At 44.8% G+C, this 24,810-nt stretch overlaps 1 protein-coding gene across 1 annotated transcript in view; it reads left to right on the top strand.

Annotated features, from left to right (window-relative positions):
• Positions 1-24,810, top strand: part of LOC309565580 (receptor-type tyrosine-protein phosphatase eta-like) — a gene marked incomplete at both ends in the record, with an annotated part of 125,960 nt that overhangs the window by 29,465 nt on the left and 71,685 nt on the right. The window contains one exon of the mRNA XM_082270534.1: positions 17,272-17,284. Coding sequence (XP_082126660.1) covers positions 17,272-17,284 — 13 coding nt within the window. The remainder of the gene's footprint in view (positions 1-17,271; positions 17,285-24,810) is intronic.

Here is a 24,810-nt window from a genome sequence, read left to right on the forward strand (position 1 = left end):
CTGAGACCAGCCCAGGACCTCCATATCAAGCATCTTCACCTCCAAGATGGTCTGAGACCAGCCCAGGACCTCCACATCCAGCATCTTCACCTCCAAGATGGTCTGAGACCAGCTTAGGACCTCCACATCCAGCATCTTCACCTCCAAGATGGTCTGAGACCAGCCCAGGACCTCCACATCCAGCATCTTCACCTACAAGATCGTCTGAGACCAGCCCAGGACCTCCACATCCAGCATCTTCACCTCCAAGATGGTCTGAGACCAGCCCAGGACCTCCATATCAAGCATCTTCACCTCCAAGATGGTCTGAGACCAGCCCAGGACCTCCACATCCAGCATCTTCACCTCCAAGATGGTCTGAGACCAGCCCAGGACCTCCACATCCAGCATCTTCACCTCCAAGATGGTCTGAGACCAGCTTAGGACCTCCACATCCAGCATCTTCACCTCCAAGATGGTCTGAGACCAGCCCAGGACCTCCACATCCAGCATCTTCACCTCCAAGATGGTCTGAGACCAGCTTAGGACCTCCACATCCAGCATCTTCACCTACAAGATGGTCTGAGACCAGCCCAGGACCTCCACATCCAGCATCTTCACCTCCAAGATGGTCTGAGACCAGTCCAGGACCTCCACATCCAGCATCTTCACCTCCAAGATGGTCTGAGACCAGCTTAGGACCGCCACATCCAGCATCTTCACCTCCAAGATGGTCTGAGACCATATTAGGACCTCCACATCCAGCATCTTCACCTCCAAGATGGTCTGAGACCAGCCAAGGACCTCCACATCCAGCATCTTCACCTCCAAGATGGTCTGAGACCAGCTTAGGACCTCCACATCCAGCATCTTAACCTACAAGATGGTCTGAGACCAGCCCAGGACCTCCACATCCAGCATCTTCACCTCCAAGATGGTCTGAGACCAGCCCAGGACCTCCACATCCAGCATCTTCACCTCCAAGATGGTCTAAAACCAGCTTAGGACCGCCACATCCAGCATCTTCACCTCCAAGATGGTCTGAGACCATATTAGGACCTCCACATCCAGCATCTTCACCTCCAAGATGGTCTGAGACCAGCCCAGGACCTCCACATCCAGCATCTTCACCTCCAAGATGGCCTGAGACCATATTAGGACCTCCACGTCCAGCATCTTCACCTCCAAGATGGTCTGAGACCAGCCCAGGACCTCCACATCCAGCATCTTCACCTCCAAGATGGTCTGAGACCAGCTTAGGACCTCCACATCCAGCATCTAAACCTACAAGATGGTCTGAGACCGGCCACCCGGACAGCTGCTGCAACAATCGGTTTGTATAGCCAAAGAATTTCTGCACAAACTGTCAGAAACCGTCTCAGAGAAGCTCATCTGCATGCTCCTCGTCCTCATCAGGGTCTCGTCCTGACTGCAGTTCGTCGTTGTAACCAACTTGAGTGGGCAAATGCTCACATTGGAGAGGTGTTCTCTTCACAGATGAATCCCGATTTTCTTAGATCTTTGAGTTCAACTCATGAAAAATGGGAGCAAAAACAAGTTTTGTGTTTATACTTTTGTTCAGTATATGTATGAATTTCCCCAGGGGGTTTCAAGAGAGACTCTCTTCATTAGGGGAAAAACTATGGGGTTGGTGGTTTTTGGTGCTTATTTATCAGTCATATACATCCAATTAAAAAGTGATCCCAAATGAAGAGTTCATCAGTTCATCCATGTGTCTCACGTGTAGGCGTGAGCCATATACCCAGAGGGTATATGCAGGGTGGTACACCTTTGCTGATGAAATATTACCTCCAGGGTTCAATGCTTCTCGTGAAATGTTTTGTTCATATTTCTTTTCACAACGCTCTGTTGTTTGTATGACTAATGCCTAAAAATGTTAACACTGCTATACGCTCTATGGTACTCTTGATTTCAGGGATGTTGTCATAATATATACCAGTCAGTCACTTCACCTACAGGAGTCCATTGTTTTTTAACCCAGTTGTCACCAACTGTATACATTCACTATATTGTAGTCAAAAGTATTGGGACACCTGCCTTTACATGTACATGAACTTTAATGGTATCACAGTCACCTTATTTTATAGGAATTTTGGGGTTTATGGGAATGTTTGACCAATCTTCCAGAAGTGCATTTGGGAGGTTAGGCACTGCTGTTGGACGAGAAGGCCTGGCTTGCAGTCTCCACTCTAATTCATCCCAAAGGACTCTGTGCAGGCCAGTCAAGTTCCTCCACCCGAAACTCGCTCATCCATGTCTTTATGGACCTTGCTTTGTGCACTGGTCCAAATCATTTGGTGGAGGGGGGATTATGGTGTGGGGGTGTTTTTCAGGGGTTGGGTTTTGCCCCTTAGTTCCAGTGAAGGGAACTCTTAAGACATCAGCATACCAAGGCATTTTGGACAATTTCATGCTCCCAACTTTGTGGGAACAGTTTAGGGGTGGCCCCTTCCTGTTCCAACATGACTGCGCACCAGAGCACAAAGCAAGGTCTATAAAGACATGGATGAGCGAAGAAGAGTTGAAGCTGTTATAGCTGCAAAGGGTGGGCCAATTTAATGTTGAACCGTACGGACTAAGACTGGGATGCAATAATCCAAACAAATAATCAGCCAAGCGCTCACTCCGAAGGGGAAGACTGGCGTGCTGCTCTCCTCAGGCAGGGAACTCCAAACGGATGCATAAAAGAAAAGAAAAGGAGGCGCAAACACCTAGTGCATTACTAGCGGTCGCAATTTCCAGGACATGGTCCAACACATGGGTGACGGGAATTTGCAATACGATTTTTATTCTTCATGTTTGTGAGTATGCATTCAGCATTTTTATTAAACCTATTTTAACAGTACCACGGGTAATGCACTAGGTGTTTGCGCCTCCTTTTCTTTTCTTTTCTTTTAAGACTGGGATGCCATTAAAGTTCATGTGCGTGGAAAGGCAGGCGTCCCAATACTTTTTGTAAAATAGTGTATATAGGTATACAGTAATCCCCCGCTACATCGCGGTTCAGTTTTTGCGGTCCCGGTAATTCGCGTTTTTTTTTGTAATGTTATTTTACTATATAAATCATTAAAAATGAAAGATTTTTGTGTTTTTCATAGCTCTTGCTCTGTCTCTTAGTATCTTTTATGTCTTTAAATGAGTTTCTATTGTTTTAAAAGTGTGTTTAAAGACCTTAAAATGCTTTTACACGTACAGTGACAGTAAAAAATCATGCCTACAATGCATTTTAATAGGGTTTTTCTATTTCGCGGAATTTCACTTTTCGCGGCTGGGTCCGGAACGTAACCCCCGCAATGGAGGGGGGTTTACTGTATGTGTTTGTGATGGGAGAACACTGCACTGTGTACTCCGAGTACAGAGACCATGCTCTCACCGAGTGCTAATAATCAGGAATCTGGAGTCCTGATGATAGCTTTTGATTGGCTTTCACAGTGATCAATGGGGAGGATGATACATTGTATCTTTTTCTCCATGCCAGAGAATAAAAACAAACAAAAGTGTGATTAATTACTTTACGACCACCCTATAGCAGTTTTACTGCTACAGGGCAGCAGCTGTGCGCCAGGTCATGTATATATGTACTGTATATGTATATATATATATATATATATATATGTATGTATATGTGTATATATATATATATATATATATATATATACATGATCCCACACTCCCGGGTAGCGAATGTATTCCACCACTGGCTTGCTCCCACTGTGATTATGCACAGCAGGAGCTGATCAGTGGGTACCGCGAACTCGATGTCCTCCGGCACCCTCTGATCATTCAGTACACAGGCAGAACAGCACTCTACTTATGTACAGTAAACAAGGCAGATTGCCATTCTATCAGTGGGGAAGGCATGGATCCTGTGTCTCTGCAAAGCAGGGACAAGGATCCATGTCTTCCCTTAGTAAAAGCACCTCCCACAAACACTGGCTAGGAACACAGTTAACCCTTTGATCTGCCCTGATGTTAACCCCTCCCCAGCCAAGTGTCATTAGTACAGTGACAGTTGTGTACTAGTGTCAGAATGTGTCTCCTTTGTCCACCACAATATTGCAGTCCAGCTATAAGTCGCTGATTGCCGTCATTACTAGTAAAAATAAAAAATAAGTCCATAAATATATCCCATAGTTTGAAGACGCTATAACATTAGCGCAAACCAATCAATATACGCTTATTGGGATTTTTATTACCTAAAATATATAGCAGAATATATATTGGCACAAATTGATGAAGACATTTTTTTATTGGATATGTTTTATAGCAGAAAGTAAAAAATATTGTTTTATTTTTTTTTTAAATTGTTGCAAAATAAAAACTGCAGAGGTGAGCAAATACCACCAAAAGAAAGCTATTTTTGGGGAAAAAATACATACATTTTATTTGGGTACAATGTCACACAACCGCGCAATTGTCAGTTAAAGTAACACAGTGCTGTATAGCAAAAAATGGCCTGGTCATGAGGGGGTAAACCTCCTAGAGGTCAAGTGGAGAACGAATCCCAAACTAAACAATTTTTTTTTGTTGTGCACATCTCTAGTCCAATCCAAGATATCGCCAGCACACCATGATTTGATAAAGGAGGGTAAATCTTCTGGAGCTGAAATGGTTAAAAAAAAAAAAAAAAAAAGAATACAGATTGCTAAATCAGGCTTTGATCTAGGTTTTTTTTAAGGTTAAGGTCAGAGTCAAAGGTCACGGTCAGTATATTTAGGTAGGATTTAAAAATAAAAACATTTTTATAAATTAGTATCAGTGTTGGGTAATGTCAGTGTTTCTGGGCCCTACTAGATTATAACAAGAAATATACAGCTAAAGAAAAAAAAAATCTTTCCAGTTTTCCTTTGATTATAAAAATAATCATAAAATATCCATTAGCATTTACCACTAAATAAAAGATAAATTTATAATCATAAAATATCCATTAGCATTTACCACTAAATAAAAGATAAATTTTTCCTGAAAAAAAAAAGGTATAATCCTATTGGATAAACTAAGTAGTTGTGATGATGCAGTATGTGCAGTTTTACTAATACTTGTCAAAGTTGCAAAAATGTGTTCAGGCATTAGGATTTGTTTTACCCTCCATCATGACTGGGTTAAGGATGAACAAGACTTTCTTTGCAGAATGTGTACAGAACATCCCCCAGAAATGTCATTTCCTGCTTATGTGATTGGCTCACTGATTTTCCCACAAGTCTGCACCAAGATACAAGTCAGATTTTTGGCATCCCCTGCAACAAAAATGTAATTTCTGGTGAGATACTCCCAAAGGGAAATCACGTCTAAAGGGATGCAGACTCAGCCACTTTCCTCATTAGAGCCCTGCAAGCGCTGCAGCTGGTTGATAACTATGAAACCACTCCCATTAGAATAAGGGGTTAAGGATGAACAAGACTTTCTTTGCAGAATGTGTACAGAACATCCCCCAGAAATGTCATTTCCTGCTTATGTGATTGGCTCACTGATTTTCCCACAAGTTTCCCTTTGGCAGAGCCGCTTAACCACTTGCCGACCGCCGCACGACTATCTACGGCGGCGGTCAGCCCCTCACAGGCAAAGTGACGTAGGGCTACGTCACTAGCTTGTGAGGGTCTAGGGAGCGAGCGCGCGCCGCCGGAGGCGCGCTCCCGCTCCCGGATGGTCACGGACCCCCCCGCGCGTGTGACCGGCGGACCCGATGTCTGCCGGCCACTCTGCGATCGGCGGGGGAGAGGGAGAAAGTCAGGCAGCTTGTGTAAACAAGCTGCCTGTCATTCTCCCCTCTGTATGAGAGATGATCATATGGATCTACTATGTAGATCCGTTGATCACTCTGCATACAGCTGAAGCCACAGCCAATCACAGTTATAATCACGCCCCTAGGGACACACACAGCCCCTCCCTCTCAAATAAAGTTAACCCCTTCACTACCAGTGTATTTTTACAGTAACAGTGCATATATATAGCACTGATTACTGTAGAAATGTCACTGGTAACCCCAAAAGTGTCAAAGATGTCAGTCAAGGGTCCGATCTGTCCGCCGCAATGTCGCAGTCCCGCAAAAAAAATTGCAGATCGCCGCCATTACGCGTTAAAAAAAAACAACAAAAATGACAAAAATCTTTCCCTTAGTTAGTAAACGCAATAACTTTTGCGCAAACCAATCAAAATACGCTTTTTGCGATTTTTTTTACCAAACATAGGTAGCATAAAACAAATTGGCCGAAAATGTTAAAAAATTTTGATTTTTACATTTTTTTTGGGGGGAATTTCATATAAAAAAAAGGGAAAAATATTGCTATTTTTGCAAAATTTACGCTCTTTTTTTGTTTATAGCGCATGATCAAAAAATCGCACAGGTGATCAAATACCGCCAAAAGAAAGCTCTGTTTGTGGGAAAAAAAGGACGCCAAATTCGTTTAGGTACAGCGTCGCACGACCGCGCAATTGTCCGTTAAAGTCACGCAGTGCCGAATCGCAAAATACCCCCTGGTCAGGAAGGGGGTAAAATCTTCCGGGGCTTAAGTGGTTAAACCTCTCTGCCTTTACATACAGGAAGGCAAGGACATACATAGTGTCCCTAGACACTTTTTACATCATCACGATAAATCCACCGATGGTTTGCAGGTGTGGGTGATCGAATCTATTCCAAGGAGTTTCCCCGCGGCAGAGAGGTTTAAGTGTCTCTGCCAAAGGGAAACTTATTGGATATATGGCTTAGATGTCCTTTCGCCTGGGGGACTCAATGAGGAATTGGATGTGAATACCATCCTGTAAAGAGGAGGACCATATTTTTGGTTGGTTACGTATTCCTTATGAGTTGTCCTTATGATTTGTTCTTATGCTTATTGTTCCAATATTTTTTAGCTTTAATACTGCCAATCGCTGAAATCATACCTTCTTCTACTAATTTTCTTTTTAAAAAAACCTTTTTAAAAATGTTTTAATTATTAATTATTTTTATAATTTTGTTATATATTTATCTTATTGGTGAGGTTGCATGAAAGAGTGCGTTTTTATGCAAACGTACTTTTTCATCCCCATATGTATTTTATCCTGATACATTTTTGAGACATGTATATTTGTGCCTTTTAATCCTCTTAACTTTTTATTCCTTCTTATTCCTCCCCCCCTTTTTTTCTTCTCCCCCTTTTTTTTTTTTTTCCTTTTTTCCTTTTTTCTTCCCCTTCTTTTTAACATTGTTTTAGGCTGCATTCACATGTCAGCGTATGATCGCGGGCAGAACCGCCGCGGTTCCGCCCACGATTCGGAGATTTATTGCAAATCGCGGGACGCCTAGCGTTGCCCGTTGATTTGCAATAGCCCCCCAAACGCCGAGCGATGTTGCCGCGATTTACGCCCGCCGAATCGCGGCAACATCGCGCAAACAAAATCGCGGGACGCAATACGCTCCAAAGAAGCTCTTGTACTTTTTTGGAGCGTATTGCGTCCCGCGATTTTGTTTGCGCGATGTTGCCGCGATTCGGCGGGCGTAAATCGCGGCAACATCGCTCAGCGTTTGGGGGGCTATTGCAAATCAACGGGCAACGCTAGGCGTCCCGCGATTTGCAATAAATGTCCGGATCGCGGGCGGAACCGCGGCGGTTCTGCCCGCGATCATACGCTGACATGTGAACGGAGCCTTACAGAATACAGTGTTATGGAATTAGCTTATAGTAATTTCATTTTCATTTTCATTGTTATTCTATAGGCCTTTTGTTAAACATGATGTATGCTTCTAGTATCGGCATAACAGCATGGCATTAGAACTTTCTCTTTGCCCCGCCTCTGTATTGTAATTAGCGTAGCCAGCCCATATATGACCGCATCTTGTTGGTCTTTGGAAACGTCTGAGGAAGGAGCGCTGTACGCATGCTCCGAAACGCGTTACGTCATCACAAGCCGACGAGCGGTTCACCGCCGTCTGTGGTCTGATCCTGCTCCCCCATTGGATTCCATTCTAGCGGCGTCATCTCCTGGCTGCTGGTCCGGCTGACAGGAAGAAACGCCATGCCATACAGGGATACAGAGGTAGAGAAGCTATCAGGAGAAGCCCGAACCTAACTTCTATGTAAGTGTGCTGTGTCTTTTGTGCAATAAACTTTGTTTGTTACTGAGTGGCGCCTGTCCTCTTCTGTTTAGTTCAGCAGGAACCGGACAAGATTTGAACCGTTAATGGACAGGCTGATCGATCGATCAACTTAGGTACAACAAGCCTGCCGGATTCACATCTGATTATAGAAAGAGGCTACGATAGCTGCTAGCTAGTTTTCTCCCAGTGGGGACGCCTAGATTCTGCAGTCCCCCTTCTGGAGCAGACAATGGCCTGGCAGGAGGGATTCCCTGTGTCAGCCCTGTGTGTGTTCATGGGGGAACCTGTAGTTGCTGGAAATAAATTTTCACCATGTGTGGCCAGCCTTACTTAGCACATGGAAACAGAAACAAACAGGGATTTCTTCTGAATAACAAAAGGTGAGAATCTGCAACAAAGTTTGTTAAAATCCTTGCAATGTGTTATGGGTGGGTAGCTTAGTAGAGAAGACAGCTCTCTACGCAGATGATGTGGTGTTGTTTTTGGATGATCCTGTCACCTCCTTAGCTCAGGCCTGGTCTATTAGTGACCATGTTGCAACTTTTTTTGGCCTAAAAGTAAATTGGCACAAATCCTCCCTTTGGTAAGGACGTATGCCATTTTTCCATATCGTCTGCGCCCCTACAGTGGGTACCTAAAGTACTTGGGAATTAGCATTAAAAATTTAGTATCGGATTTTATACGCCTGGATGTATCTCCCATTCAGGGCCGGCCTTAGGTGTTCAGGCGCCCTGTGCGAGCTAATCCTGTGGTGCCCCCCCACGCATGCAACACCCCCCCCCCGCACATTTACTTGCACTTTTTTGCACTTTATTTGACTTTTCTTTTTTATGATCACTAATAATTTAGCCCCCCTTACATTAGAGACCCCTCACAGAGCCCCCCTTACATCAAATACCCCTTTACATTAGAGATCCCCACAGAACCCCCCCTTACATCAAAGACCCCCTTACATTAGAGACCCCCACAGAGCCCCCCCTTACACCAGAGACTCCCCCCACAGAGCCCCCCTTACATTGGAGACCCCCCACACAGAGCTCCCCTTAGATCAGAGACCCCCCCCACACAGAGCCCCCCTTACATCAGAGTCCCCCACACAGAGCTCCCCTTACATCAGAGACCCCCCACACAAAGCCCCCCTTACATCAGAGACCCCCACACTGAACCTCCAGGCTGCGGTCGCCGCTTACCTCCCGTTGTGCGGCCTGATCATCTGCGAGCTGTGATGGCCGCACGGCGCCCCTGTTGCCCATGGCGCCCTGTGCGACCGCACAGCTCGCACACCCCAAAGGCCGGCCCTGCTCCCATTGTAGCCCATTTTAAACAAAATATAGATGCCCGGACGAATCTCCTGCTCTCAATGAAAGGGAAAGTGAACTTGATAAAAATAAAATTCCTACCCCTAATATTGTATACTTTTCAGAACTCACCAGTTTAGACCCCTGAGCCTATCTTCCAATCAATAAATGGTTTGATTTCAGAGTTTCTTTGGCAGGGTGGGGTTTCTAGACTCCGGCTTGGGATCCTACAACAACCCTGGAAGGAGGGGGGCCCAACTATTACAAATGTTTCTTAGCTAATCAATTTGTTTTTGCACATAAATGGCTCCCTAGTCCATTTGATGATACTGCTGTTGCCGTGGAGGCAGCAGTAGTTGGCTCTTATGAAACCCTGACCCACCTGTTGGATAGAGGGATCAAATCACCTTATATCCTAACTCCCTCTATGAATAACTATAGATTACTAAGGGGCCATTACTTCAACTTCACCATTATCATGGCTCTAATACCAAAAGTGCTTTATGTAAACCAACATTTCCAGCAAATTAATATCGTTTTTCCTGTGAAATTGTACGTGACATTCCAATACACCTATACATGGACAAGGAATGAGGAAGTTTTATGCTTAGCTTCTTTTTCTAGTAACAAGGTGGGCATAATGTTCTGAGAAAAGCTGGAAAAACTGGTTGACTCTGTGGAAGACGACTAGAAAACTTGCTTTAGGCTATCCATGCAAATTCATTACAAAAATGTCCCCATTTAGAGCCTCTCCACACAACAGTTGTCTATCTTAGCTAAAGCAGTGTGGGCACCCAACTGTGACAGCTTGCGGCTTCACAGCCGGGTGCGCATTGCACATGCGCGACTCTCGCTGCTCCTCCTCAATGGCCGGGCAATCTCCTAGGAGGGCGGGGGAGAGAAGAACTTTTGTTCGAGTCGCCTAGGTGGCCCAAGCGGAAGTGGGAGCTGGGCACCTGTCAACACTAGGTACCCGCTCCCCCCCCCCCCCCAAATAAATAACATGCCAAACATGGCATGTAAGGGAGTGAGGATTCCTTAACCACTTTACCACCGGAGGATTTTGCTGTCTTACGTCTGGGCCACTTTTTGCGATTCGGCACTGTGCGACTTTAACTGACAATTGCGCGGTCGTACCAAAACGAAATTTACGTCCTTCTTTTCCCACAAACAGAGCTTTCTTTTGGTGGTATTTGATCACCTCTGCGTTTTTTATTTTTTGTGATATTAATAAAAAAATGCGAAGATTTTGAAAAAATAACAATATTTTTCTACTTTGACAGTTCAAAAATATCCAATATATTAAATTTTTGTCATATATTTAGGCCAAAATGTATTTAGCTACATGTCTTTGACAAAAAAATTCTCAATGAGCCGTGCAATATACCAGGTATGTGAATACACTATATTACCAAAAGTATTGGGACGCCTGCCTTTACACACACATGAACTTTAATGGCATCCCAGTCTTAGTCCGTAGGGTTCAAACTCGCTCATTCATGTCTTTATGGACCTTGCTCTGTGCACTGGTGCGCAGTCTAGTTGGAACAGGAAGGGGCCATCCCTAAACTGTTCCCACTAGCTTGGGAGCTTGAAATTGTCCTTGGTATGCTGATGCCTTAAGAGTTTCCTAAACTGGAACTAAGGGGCCAAGCCCAACCCCAAAAAACAACCCCACACCATAATCCCCCCTCCACCAAATTATTTGGACCAGTGCACAAAGCAAGGTCCATAAAGACATGGATGAGCAAGTCAGGGGTTGGGCTTGGTCCCTTAGTTCCAGTGAAATGCGCTTCTGGAAGAATGGTCAAACATTCCCATAGACACACTCCTAAACCTTGCAGACAGCCTTCCCAGAAGAGTTGAAGCTGTTATAGCTGCAAAGGCTGGGCCAACTCAATATTGAACCCTACGGACTAAGACTGGGATGCCATTAAATTCATGTGTGTGTAAAGGCAGGTGTCCCAATACTTTTGGTAATATAGTGTGTGTGTGTGTGTATGGATATATATATATATATATATATATATATATATATATATATACTGTGTGTATATATATATATATATATATAAACAGATACAGTACATGCCTCACATTTTTGTAAATATTTTATTCTATCTTTTCATGTGACAACACTGAAGAAATGACACTTTGCTACAATGTAAAGTAGTGAGTGTACAGCTTGTATAACAGTGTAATGTTCAATACCATTTTTTTGCAAAGTCGGATGACAAGTCGGGTCACAAGTCGCTTCAATTAAGATAAGGAGGCGACTCCCATTGAAGTATATGGGACAGGTCGGATCACTGGTCGCCTCAAAGTAGTACCGGACCCTTTTCTGAAGTCGGAGCGACCTTAGTAGCGGCAATTAAGACGGCACTGAATGAATTACATTGCTTTGGTTATGCGACCTGGGGCGACCTGGGGCGACACAAATCGCCTCGTGAGTCGCCCTAGTGTGAATGGGCACTAAATTTGCTGTCCCCTCAAAATAAATCAACACATAGCCATTAATGTCTAAACTCTAAGGCTGCATTCACATGTCAGCTTATAATCGCGGGCAGAACCGCCGCGGTTCCGCCCGCGATTCGGAGATTTATTGCAAATCGCGGGACGCCTAGCGTTGCCCGTTGATTTGCAATAGCCCCCCAAACGCCGAGCGATGTTGCCGCGATTTACGCCCGCCGAATCGCGGCAACATCGCGCAAACAAAATCGCGGGACGCAATACGCTCCAAAGAAGCTCTTGTACTTTTTTGGAGCGTATTGCGTCCCGCGATTTTGTTTGCGGGCAACATCGCTCGGCGTTTGGGGGGCTATTGCAAATCAACGGGCAACGCTAGGCGTCCCGCGATTTGCAATAAATCTCCGAATCGCGGGCGGAACCGCGGCGGTTCTGCCCGCGATTATAAGCTGACATGTGAATGCAGCCTAAAATGTCTAAAACTCCTCTAAAAAAAAAATAAAAAACAGAACTAGTGGGTTTTAACCACTTCCCGACCCCCCGCCGCTCCTGCTCGTACCGACGTAGGTAAACGTCGGTTGCGCCTGCAGCTAGGGGGCTAGCGCGCACAGCCAGCGACGCATTCCTACCCCCACTCAGCAGGGACTCCGATGCACGGGCCAGGCGGCTCCGATTGCCGCCTGACACCCTGCGATCATTCCCCGCTGAGAGAGAAGAACAGTCAGCTGTTGTAAACATAGCTGACCGTTCTTCTCCCTGGAATGATCACAGAGCGCCTGTGATCCTTCTATATAGGATCACAGGTCTCTGTGATCATTTCACAAGCCACGCCCCCCCACAGTTAGAAACACCCCTAGGTACACATTTAAGCCCCTGATCACTTACTGTGTTAACCCCTTCCCTGCCAGTGTCATTAGTACAGTAACAGTGCATATTTTTAGCACTAATTACTGCAGTCACTGGTCCCCCCCCCCAAAAGTGTAAAAGATATCAGTTAGGGGTCCGATCTGTCTGCCGCAATGTCGCAGTCCCGAAAAAATCACAGATCGCCGCCATTACTAGTAAAAAAAAAAACAATAAAAATGACATGAATCTTTCTCGTAGTTTGTAGACATGATAGCTTTTGCGCAAACCAATCAAAATACGCTTATTGCGATTTTTTTTACCAAAAATGGGAAGCTCAGTGTACTGCTGTTTCTCCTCCCCCAGCTCTTTTGCAGCTGAGAACAAAGGTAATGTGATCACTTGTAAAAAGGGGGGAAAAGGTATTAATAATGTATTTTTATATCTATACAAAAATGTTTTGCCTTTCATCTCTATTCCAACCACTGTATATATAAGTCGTTTTGATGTTAAATACTGGCATTATGGCAGCACCTAGCTGCCAATACCCTGGTATTTTTTTATACATTAGGCAATCCGGCATCCGATAAAAGTGGTCTCGGAGGCAAATTCGCCACAGGGTCACTTTTATAGGCAGCAGGAGAGATGCCCCCTCCTCCCCCCTCCGCTCGTTTTCCTGCTTACCAGAGCCGTTGGTAAAGGGGTAAACGATCCGATCCCCAGAAACGATGAACAGGCAGTCGAGTGAAGATGACCTTGGAGGACCGGAGCGCCCTCTGACATCACTTCCGCCTACCAGCTTTAAAGGGCCAATTTTTTTTTTGTTTTGCGAATGTAAAATTACATTTTATTTTATTTATTTTGCTTTTAGGTGTAAATGTAAGCCCCGGTTCACACTAGGGGGACCTGTGAGGCGTCCGGAGCTTCTTTGGGGCGACCAGGAGGCGACCGCCATAGACTTCAATGTTATGAAGTCCGTGGCGGCCGCTCAGAGGTCGCGGCGCGCTGCTCGCACCGCGATCTCGGAGGTCACCCCTGGAAGTAGCGTCGCGGTAGTGTGAACCGGCGCTTAGATCTGGGTTTTTTTTTTTTACCCCAGATCTCAAAATAAAGAGTCCCTGTCCTGCTTATTTGTTTTACAAGGGACGTTTACATTCCTTGTAATAGGAATAAAAGTGATAAAAAAAAATTCAAAGGGACAGTGTAAAAAAAAAAAAAAAAAAAAAAAAGTTAAAATGAAAATAAATATGAAAAAAAAAAATTTAAAGTGCCCCGTCCCTCTGAGCTTGCCTGCAGAAGCGAACACAAACTTAAGTCACGCCCAGTGCCATCTTAAGAGCATTGAAGGCCCCCGGGCAATGCAATGCACTGGGGCCCTGCCTACACAATCACCCACGGGAATAGAAAATGAAAATTATCACACACACAGACGGGAGTCAGACTCGACTGTCCTGTGTGTGTCTGTTCCTGTGCAGGCAGACAGCCATTCCTGCAGTTGTGGGCTCCCCCTCCATGGCCCAAGTGGCCTGACAGCAGCGGAGAGCCGACAGGTGCTTTCCAACTGCTAAGTTGGGCAGCAGGATGCACACGAGAGTCGAGACCAATGCTTGGCTGGGGCTGAGTCCCTGGGCAGGTGGGGCCCCCTGGGCAAGTGGGGCCCCCGGGCAACTGCCCAGTATGCCCATTCGGTAAGACAGCCCTGGTCACGCCCACATATATAAATGGTGTTCGAATCAGGGATCGACCGATTATCGACAAAGCCGATATTGTATATTGAGGGCCGATCTGCACTTTCCCCGAAATATCAGAATCGGCCCCTGAGGTGACCGATATTGCCGATATTTCGGGAAAGTGCTGTACCGGAGTGATGCCTGCAGCTAGAGGCATCACCCCGGTACCGGCGTCCATAGCCGATGGTCGGCTGTCTTGTAATGACAACCGACGCAGCTGAGAATCCGCTCGGCTGTCATTACAAGGAGTGGGAGGGGACGTCCCCCCCCCCCCCTGCCGCCTTCCGCGGCTTGCCTGGGTCTCCTGTCCCACTGGGAGACCTGGGCAAACCAGCCTGAATGGCCGCCGAAGAGAAGACCTGATCAAAGCCACTTCCGGGTACTCGGCGTCAGATTTAAAAAAACGACAGCATTCAAAACAGCGAAACTTGGCGTTGAATGATTTAAAGTGCAGAGGAGGGGTTTGGGGTCTTTTAGACCCCCAGATCCCTCCACAACAGTACCTGTCAAAAAAAAAAAATTTAATGTAAGAAAATATCGGCCAATATCGGCCGATACCGATATGCGATGACCAAAGTATCGGTATCAGTATCGGTAATAAAAAAACAATATCGGTCAATCGCTAGTTCAAACCACACATGTGAGATATCGCCAAGATCATTAGAGCGAGAGCAATAATTCTAGTACTAGACCTCCTCTGTAACTCTAAACAGGTAACCTGTAAAAACGTTTAAAGCGTTGCCTATGGAGATTTTTCAGTACTAAAATTTGTCGCCATTCCACGAGTGTGCGCAATTTTAAAGCCTTACATGTTAGGTATCAATTTACTCGGTGTAACATCATCTTTCACATACAAACAATTGGGCAAACTTTTATGTTTTTCTTCTTTTTTTTTATTCAAAAAAGTGTATTTGTTTCCAAAAAAATTGCGTTTTGTAAGACCGCTGTGCAAATACAGTGTGACACAAAATATATCAATGATTTCCATTTTATTCTCTAGGGTCTCTGCTAAAAAATATATAATGTTTGGGGGTTCTAAGTAATTTTCTAGCAAAAAAATACTGATTTCAACTTGTAAACAGCAAATGTCCGAAATAGGCCTTGTCTTGAAGGGGTTAAACTGAATGGGTTGTTTTACAAGGTGATCATTAACAACCACTTTAAATGGCAGAGATTTCTAGATTACAAAAATAAGTGAACGCTATCACAAAAACGTAAGCCATTGAAACCGTTAGTGTCGGTTCACACTATGGTGATCCAACTGCGGGGGCGACCTGTGAAGTTGCGTGCACCGCGACTTCGGCGCGACTTGCACGGACTTCACATAATGGAAGTCAATGCAAGCTGCTCCGATGTCGCCCCAAAGTAGTACAGGAACTATTTACTAAGTCGGAGCGACTCGAGTCGCTCGTATTAGAACAGTTCCCGTAGCACAGAATGGACCGCGACTTGTCAGGCTGAAAAGTCACCTGACAAGTCGCGGTAGTGTGAACCGGGACTTAAAGGAAAATATTGCAATAAAATAAATAAAATAACGATAAGAGCCGGTTCACACAGGCGCGACCCGACTTTGCCGGGCGACCTGTGAAGTCGCGGTGCGCTGCTCGCACTGCGACCTCGGAGCGGCATGCACAGACTTCATATCATTGAAGTCAATGCAGGTCGCTCCATGTCGCCCCAAAATAGCTCAGGACCCTTTTTCTAAGTCGGAGCGACTTGTGTCAATCCTATTAGAACGGGTCCTGTGCTAATCTATGGCAGGCGACCCGCGGCGACTTGTCAGGCGACCAAATCGCCTGACAAGTCGCCCCAGTGTGAACCAGCTCTAAAACTGTTTGTACAGTTCCACGCTGGTTAGCTTGGAGGCCCCGTTCACTGGATGATCAGTCATTCTATCTGGCTCCCCTCCCACTCCACTGGGACTAGCTTGTGGAGCCTGTAGGACGACCTAGACCATTGGGATTGCATAGTATGATGATGGGCATGATATTCTTCTACCTCTTGTCAGTTTTTTTTTATTCTTGCGCAAATAAATGACCATGTTTTAATACTACACTTAGTTGGCGCCTCCCCCTCTCTGCTTTCCAAGTGTTCATGTAATAGAGAGGATTAGCATTAGAGCTACAGGAGTGGTTAGAGGGTTAGTATTAGGACTGCAGGGGAGATTGGTGTTGGGGTTTACTAATAATAGCACTCATTATAAATATATATATATATATATATATATATATATATATATCATAGGTGTGCGCAGCCTATTGCATTAGGGTGTGCACCCCAAAGTTTAAATACACATGCATGTGTTTGCCTACATGTACATGGCCCCGGTACATTACTCTTCCTGCTGGAAAAGTGAAATAGAAGTGTGTGGCACTTCTCTTATGGCAGAGCAGGTCCGAGGGAGATCTTTCCCATCTCCTCACTGGCAAACAGAATGATAATGCTAATGTGCCCTAGGTGATTAGGGTGTGCCCAGGCACACCCGGCACACCCTGTGCGCACGCCTATGATATATATATATATATATATATATATATATATATATATACACATATATATATATATATATATATATATATATATATATATATATATATATATATATATATATTTATTTTTTTTTTTATTTTTTTTTTTTTTTTTTTAAGTGCATGGGTTGTGATAAGCTGTGCAATGTAAGCAGTCGTGGCAACAGCTTTTTTTTTTTTTCTTTTTTTTTTTTTTTTTTTATATTGAAACTATTTAAATAATTATCTATTTCAGTGTATTGTTTAGCTCTAATTTTCATGATTTGTTACAAATATAATAATTTCACTAATACTATTTTTTTTTCTTTCTTTCTTTTATTTCTTTGCAGGTGAAATCTCAAGGTAAATTGTTACATTATTGTTGTTTTCTTTTTATCCTAACTTCCAATGTTCATTGTACTTGTTTAATGTCCATTTTGGCATTGTTTTTTGCTGGTGACAGGATCATAGTTTACCATAAAGCACTGATGGGTTAGTGCCTGGAGTAGTAGAATCTAAGGGGGGGGGGGGGTGCTGTAATGACAACTGATTCATGGACTGTTGAGTACAGTAGTACCTTTACATATAAAACTTTTAAATTGTTTCTCCAAATGGTAATACCTCTCAAGAGTCATATTTTAGAGACTGGCACCGGCTTCTGATATTTCTTGAACTCTCCAACATCTCAGAATTACAGTAGAATCTCCTTACTCTGACTATTTCTGACTGAATCTGGACTCTGTTCCTGACCAACTGGGGGTTTTGGGTGTTCCTGCCCACAGAGCTTGTACAAGGCAACATTTTCATGTAGTTCATTTTGGATAACACTTTTCCTGATTTTGTCACCACAATCTACCATGTAAAGTGTCTTTAACCACTTTACCGCCGGAGGATTTTGCTGTCTTAGGTCCAGGCCACTTTTTGCGATTCGGGGCTGTGCGAATTTAACTGACAATTGCGCGGTCGTGCGAAGCCGTACCCAAACGAAATTTACGTCCTTTTTTTCCCACAAACAGAGCTTTCTTTTGGTGGTATTTGATCACCTGTGCGATTTTTACTTTTTGCGCTATAAACAAAAAAAAGCGTTTATTTTGAAAAAATAACAATATTTTTAACGTTTTTTTTTTATGAAATTCCCCCCAAAAAAGATGTAAAAACCAATTTTTTTTTACATTTTTGGCTAATTTGTTTTCTGCTACCCATGTTTGGTAAAAAAAATCACAATAAGCGTATTTTGATTGGTTTGCGCAAAAGTTATTGCGTTTACTAACAAAGGGAAAGATTTCTGTCATTTTTGGTGTTTTTTTTTAACGAGTAATGGCGGCGATCTGCGATTTTTTTGCGGTACTGCGACATTGCGGCGGACAGATCGGACCCTTGACTGACATTTTTGACACTTTTGGGGGTACCAGTGACATTACTGCAGTAATCAGTGCTATAAATATGCACTGTTACTGTAAAAATGACACTGGCAGGGAAGGGGTTAATTTTATTGGAGAGGGAGGGGTTAATGTATGCCTGGTGCTTACTGACGTGTGGGGGGGGGGAGGTGACTATGTGACACAGGGACAGATCGGATGTCCAGCTATGCTGAACACTCCGATCTGTCACTCCCTGTCACTTGGGAGATCCGCCCGCTTGTGTTTACACAGGCGGGCGGATCTCCACACTAGATCCCCGACGATCGGGGATGAGCGGCGGCGATCGCCGCTGCTCTTCCCCTGGCCCGACTCCCGATGTGACCGAAAACAGCGGGAGCGAGCCTCCGGCGGCGCGCAAGCGCCGCCCAGAAGGGGGAGTGTCTGACGACGTAGTACTACGTCGTCAGACGATAACGAGCCACTCTGCCGCAGTAATATTACTGTGGGCGGAGGTAAAGTGGTTAACTACCTCAATACTGGGCACTCAAACCCCCTTCCTTCCCAGACCAATTTTCAGCTTTTAGCGCTGTTGCATTTTGAATAACAATTGCGCGGTCATGCAACACTGTACCTAAACCAAATCTGTGTCATTTTTCCCCCACAAATAGAGCTTTCTTTTGGTGGTATTTTATCATCGCAAGGTTTTTTCTTTTTTGGTGCACAAATAAAAAAAGACCGAAAAGTTTGAAAAAAAAAAAAAGTTTTTTTGTTTTATGTTATAAAATGTTGTAAATAGATACATTTTTTCCTGCACTGATGAGCACTGATGAGGCCGCACTGACAGGCACTGATGAGGAGGCACTGATGAGGAGGCACTGATGGGGTGGCACTGATGGGGTGGCATTGATGGGGTGGCACTGATATGCAGCACTGGTGGGCACTGATAGGTAGCACTGGTATGCAGCACTGATGGGCACTGATAGGTGGCACTGATATGCAGTATTGGTGGGCACTGATAGGCAGCGCTGATGGGCACTGATGGGCACTGATAGGTGGCACTGATGGGCACTGATCGGCGGCACTGATCGGCACTGATAGGCGGCACTGATCGGCAATGATGGGCAGCAATGATCGGCAGCACTGGTGGGCAATAATGGGCACTGGTGGGCAGCACTGATAGATGGCATTGGTGGGCAGCACTGATAGGGAGGGCACCACTGGCAGGCTCTCTGAGCCCTGATTGCCTGGTCGCCATGGCGGGCATCCCTGGTGGTCATGGGGGGCATCCCTGGTGGCTCTAGTGGCACCCCCCCCTACCCCCCAGGGCTGCACTCGTAATCAATGTTCTGATTACCAGCACACCCCCCCCCCCCCCTGTGATCAGTGAGTAATTAGAAAAACTCACTGATCCCCTGGCTGCAGCACAGATCGTCTTCTTCTCCTCACTGACAGGATCTTTGTGAGGACAAGAAGAGATCAAAGCCATTACAACGGCTGTATTTACATTACATGATGGCTGTGATTGGACACAGCTGTCATGTGATCAGGAGGGCCAATCACAGGGCCCTCCTGCCGCAACTTGTTGCTCTGTGTCCGAGGGACACAGGCACATCGAGATTGCGCAGCTGTGCGTGCCCGCGCCGGCGCAATCTCACTCCTTCTGCAGGACATTCCGGAACGTCCGATCAGAAGGACGAGACTCCCACCCGGCCGTATATGTACAGTAGCCGGGTGGGAGGTGGTTAAATTGCAGTTTCCATGTAATATATGTAATATATGTTCCGTTAAAATATGTTACAGTTAGTGACTGTGCCATTTATACAATGTCACCATCAGTGTTGGGGTAGTTACTAAAAAAATGTAACTAGTTACTAGTTACTTCTGTAAATTGTAATGAGATTACTTTACTAGTTACTGCATTTGAAAAGTAACTTCACTACTTATTACTTTACTTTCCTCTTTCTTAACCACTTAAGCCCCGGAAGATTTTACCCCCTTCCTGACCAGGGGGTATTTTGCGATTCGGCACTGCGTGACTTTAATGGACAATTGCGCGGTCGTGCGACGCTGTACCTAAACGAATTTGACGTCCTTTTTTTCCCACAAACAGAGCTTTCTTTTGGTGGTATTTGATCACCTGTGCGATTTTTTGATCACGCGCTATAAACAAAAAAAGAGCGTCAATTTTGCAAAAATAACAATATTTTTCACATTTTTTTTATATGAAATTCCCCCCAAAAAAAAAGTAAAAATCAAAATTTTTTAAAATTTTCGGCCAATTTGTTTTATGCTACATATGTTTGGTAAAAAAAATCGCAAAAAGCGTATTTTGATTGGTTTGCGCAAAAGTTATCGCGTTTACTAACAAAGGGAAAGATTTTTGTCATTTTTGTTGTTTTTTTTTTTTTAACGCGTAATGGCCGCGATCTGCGATTTTTTTTGCGGTACTGCGACATTGGGGCGGACAGATCGGACCCTTGACTGACATTTGTGACACTTTTGGGGTTACCAGTGACATTTCTACAGTAATCAGTGCTATACATATGCACTGTTACTGTAAAAATACACTGGTTGTGAAGGGGTTAACTTTATTTGGAAGGGAGGGGCTGTGTGTATCCCTAGGGGCGTGCTTTCTACTGTGATTGGCTGTGGCTTGAGCTGTAAGGACACTGATCAACGGATCTACATACTAGATCCGTTTTATCAGTGTCTTTACAGCGAGGAGAATGACAGGCAGCTTGTTTACACAAGCTGCCTGACATTCTCCCTCTCCCCCGCCGATCGCCGAGTGACCGGCGGACATCGGGTCCGCTGGTCACACGCGCGGGGGGGGTCCGTGACCACGCGGGAGCGGGAGCGCGCCTCCGGGGGCGCGCGCTCGCTCCCTAGACCCTCACAAGCTAGTGACGTAGCCCTACGTCACTTTGCCTGTGAGGGGCTGACTGCCGACGTAGATCGGCGTTAGGCAGTCGGCAAGTGGTTAATTGACCGTGTAGAAGAAGATACATGACACTCTTTCTGCATAGAGTTTATTGTATAAACACAGGCTTTGGGAAACATGAGAACAAAACCTGAAAAAACAGAATAAAACATAAAGTGCAACAAAAAGTCATAAACTTCATCCCTCTCTATTCTTTGAAATAACAATTGTATCGCATGGCTTGGGTAACGCAGGAAAGCGCGTTCCTATAGCCTAGTAAAGTAGAGTAGTTCCCTCCTATAGCCTAGTAAAGTAGTGTAGTTACCTCCTATAGCCTAGTAAAGTAGTGTAGTTACCAATATTAGTATTGTAACTAGTTACGTTACTTAGTTACCAAAAAAAGTAATGTAGTTACTGTAATCAGTTACTTTGTAACTAGTTACCCCCAACACTGGTCACCATGTTTTGAAACGTAACTGTAACTAATTCTCCTCTATGTAAACTTTTCATACAAAGGAACAGACAGCAAAAGCAGATCGTCAATATTTTACAGCTCTATAATTCTTCAGGTAGTGAAGAGCGTTCGATTTCCCAACATGTGTTAAAAGGTATATTTGAATCAACTGGCAGCTGTATTTGTCCCCCTTCTATAGGTGGTCCTTGGGAAAAAAGTATACATAGGATAGAGAAAAGAAGCGCCACTGCAAATACATGTAAAAGTCCAGAATTGTACTTTTTTTAAGATTGTCAAGAAAGAGTCAACACATTTTGAGGGTTGTAAGAATGCCCCTTCTTCAGGGCCGAAAAGTTTGAAACCTGGACCAAGAAATAATAAGAGAGCAGAGCAAATGGCGCTGATAGTTCAATCAGTTATCAGTACCTATTGTTCTGTGCTTTCACTATTTCTTGGTTAAGATTTGGCAATCTTAAATAAAATATCATTCTGGACTTTTATACTGTAGGTGGACTTATACTTCCTCCTCCTATAAGATTTTACTGCTTTCTGGTAGGGGGGGGATTTCCCTACATGTATCATTGTGCTCACCGGAATGTGGGAGGGTAAAGATCGAGTTTGAACAAGTTGGAGTGTCTTGTGTCCACATCAGGGACAATCGACCTTACCTTTCCTAGACAGGCAGGAAATCAAGGTGAGTTTACTCAATGGGATATCGACTGCAAAAAAAACTCTAAGTCCCGGTTCACACTTGTGCGATGCGGGAAGGCTGCAAATTCGCAGCCTGTTCCCGCATCGCAAACGCACATCTGGCAGTTCACACTGCCATATGCGACACGCAAGGGGGTGTCAATTAAATGTTAACAAAACCCCCAGTTTGATCGCATATCGCAGTGCGATCTGACAGTTCGCACAGGATCGGATCGCACAAGTGTGAACCACTGTGCGATCCAATCCTGGTGCGGCTGGAAAAAAGGGTCCTGTGCGTCTTTTGTGCGGGTGCAGTGTGAACTTCAGTCATACAAAATGTATGGCTGAATTCGCATCCGCACATCCGATCGCATGTAATGAAGGTGCAGTGCGCTCCGAATTACATGCGATCACCGCACTCGCAATAGTATGAACCGGCCCTAAACTCTTAAATTTATAAAGATACTTTGAGTAGATCAGATATATTAGTGCCTAGCAAGTATTAACCACTTAAGCCCCGGAGGATTTGGCTGCTAAAAGACTAGGGGGATTTTTGCGATTTTTTACTGCGTGACTTTAACGGACAATTGCGCGGTCGTGCGACGCTATACCTAAACTAATTTGACGTCCTTTTTTTCTCACAAACAGAGCTTTCTTTTGGTGGTATTTGATCACCTGTGCGATTTTTTGATCATGCGCTATAAACAAAAAAAGAGCGTCAATTTTGCAAAAAAAACAATATTTTTCACATTTTTTTTATATGAAATTCCCCCCCAAAAAAATGTAAAAATCAAAATCTTTTAACATTTTCGGCCAATTTGTTTTATGCTACATATGTTTGGTAAAAAAAATCGCAAAAAGCGTATTTTGATTGGTTTGCGCAAAAGTTATCGCGTTTACTAACAAAGGGAAAGATTTCTGTCATTTTTGGTGGTTTTTTTTTAACGCGTAATGGCGGCGATCTGCGATTTTTTTTGCGGTACTGCGACATTGCGGCGGACAGATTGGACCCTTGACTGACATTTTTGACACTTTTGGGGTTACCAGTGACATTACTGCAGTAATCAGTGCTAAACATATGCACTGTTACTGCAAAAATGACACTGGCAGGGAAGGGGTTAACTGTATTGGAGAGGGAGGGGTTAAGTGTGTCCTAGGGGCGTGTTTCTAACTGTAAAGGGACATGGCTATTGGTGTTAAAACAGAGATCAATGGTCCTACATAGTAGAACCGTCTGATCTTCATTTTTACACCAGGGAGAATGGCAGGCGGCTTGTTTACATAAGCCGTCCGCCTTTCTCCCTTCGCCGGAGCGATCGTGAGTGACCGGCGGACGATTGGGTCCGCCGGTCACACGCACTGACTTGTCAGTGAACGAGCCAGGGCGGGCGCACGCCTCGGCGGGTGCGCGCCCCCGCCCGCAATTGGTTCACAAGTCAGTGACAGGCTAGTGACGTACCCCTACGTCACTCTGCCTGGCCGGGGCTGACCGCCGCAGTATATAGTCGTGCGGCGGTCGGCAACCGGTTAAAGCTGAAAACAGTTTATTATTATACATTTTATTATTACACAGGATTTATAAGGGTCGATCCTAGGGTCACAGATGCCTGGGTGCAGAAATATTTCTTGCGCCCCCACATGGTGGTGGTTATCTTACTAACGCCTCCCCTCTACAAATGTTTCTATGACAGTGACTCCACCTCTTCATCTATAAGCCCCACCACTTTTTTTTAATCCGAATGCTTTGACAATAACTTAGACAGCTTTGCCCAGCCCTAGAAGACTCCACTTGCCTTAAATAATGCATACTGAGGCTGGCTGTTGGTCATCCTAGGGCTTGCTGCTGGTCCTCATGGGGCTGGCTGGGGGTCCTCCTGAGACTGGCTGGTCTTGATTCCTGGCTGCTAGCTCTGGGGCCTGGCTTCTGGGTCTGGGCTGCTGATCCTGGGGTTTGGCTGCTGGGGCCTGGCCTTGGCTGCTGGGGTTTGGCCTTGGCTGCTTGGCCTGGGGCTGGAGCTGGTGCCTGGCTGGCCCTCTTTGCTGCTGGCGCTTTGGGAGGGCAAATGGCATACAAAGTGGATCCTTCCAAAAACTATTTGCCCTAAAGTAAAGGGCCCAAGCAGGCGGCGCACGTCATGAACGTTAGTTGACATTAAGACGTTGCGCCCCTCCGCGCACTGTCTGGGACCTATTTCTTCTCCCGGCTCCACTACGACCTCCCGGCTAGAATTAAAGGGCTATAACCAATGTCAGATTTTTTTTCCCATTACAGGGATTTCCTTCACTTCCTGTCCCATAGCAAAACAGGAAGTGAGAGGAAATCCCTGCAAATTAGGCCCCCAGGTCACCAGAACTAGTGTCCCCATTGAAAGATTTCCCCTCTATTACTTTTCTGGGGACAACCCAAAATTTTGGATTTTCCTTTACTTTCACTTTAAATGATAACACAAAAACAGAACAAATA

The sequence above is a fragment of the Pelophylax lessonae genome (genome assembly GCF_965119305.1).
Source record: "Pelophylax lessonae genome assembly, chromosome: 10".
NCBI classification, from domain to species: domain Eukaryota; kingdom Metazoa; phylum Chordata; class Amphibia; order Anura; family Ranidae; genus Pelophylax; species Pelophylax lessonae.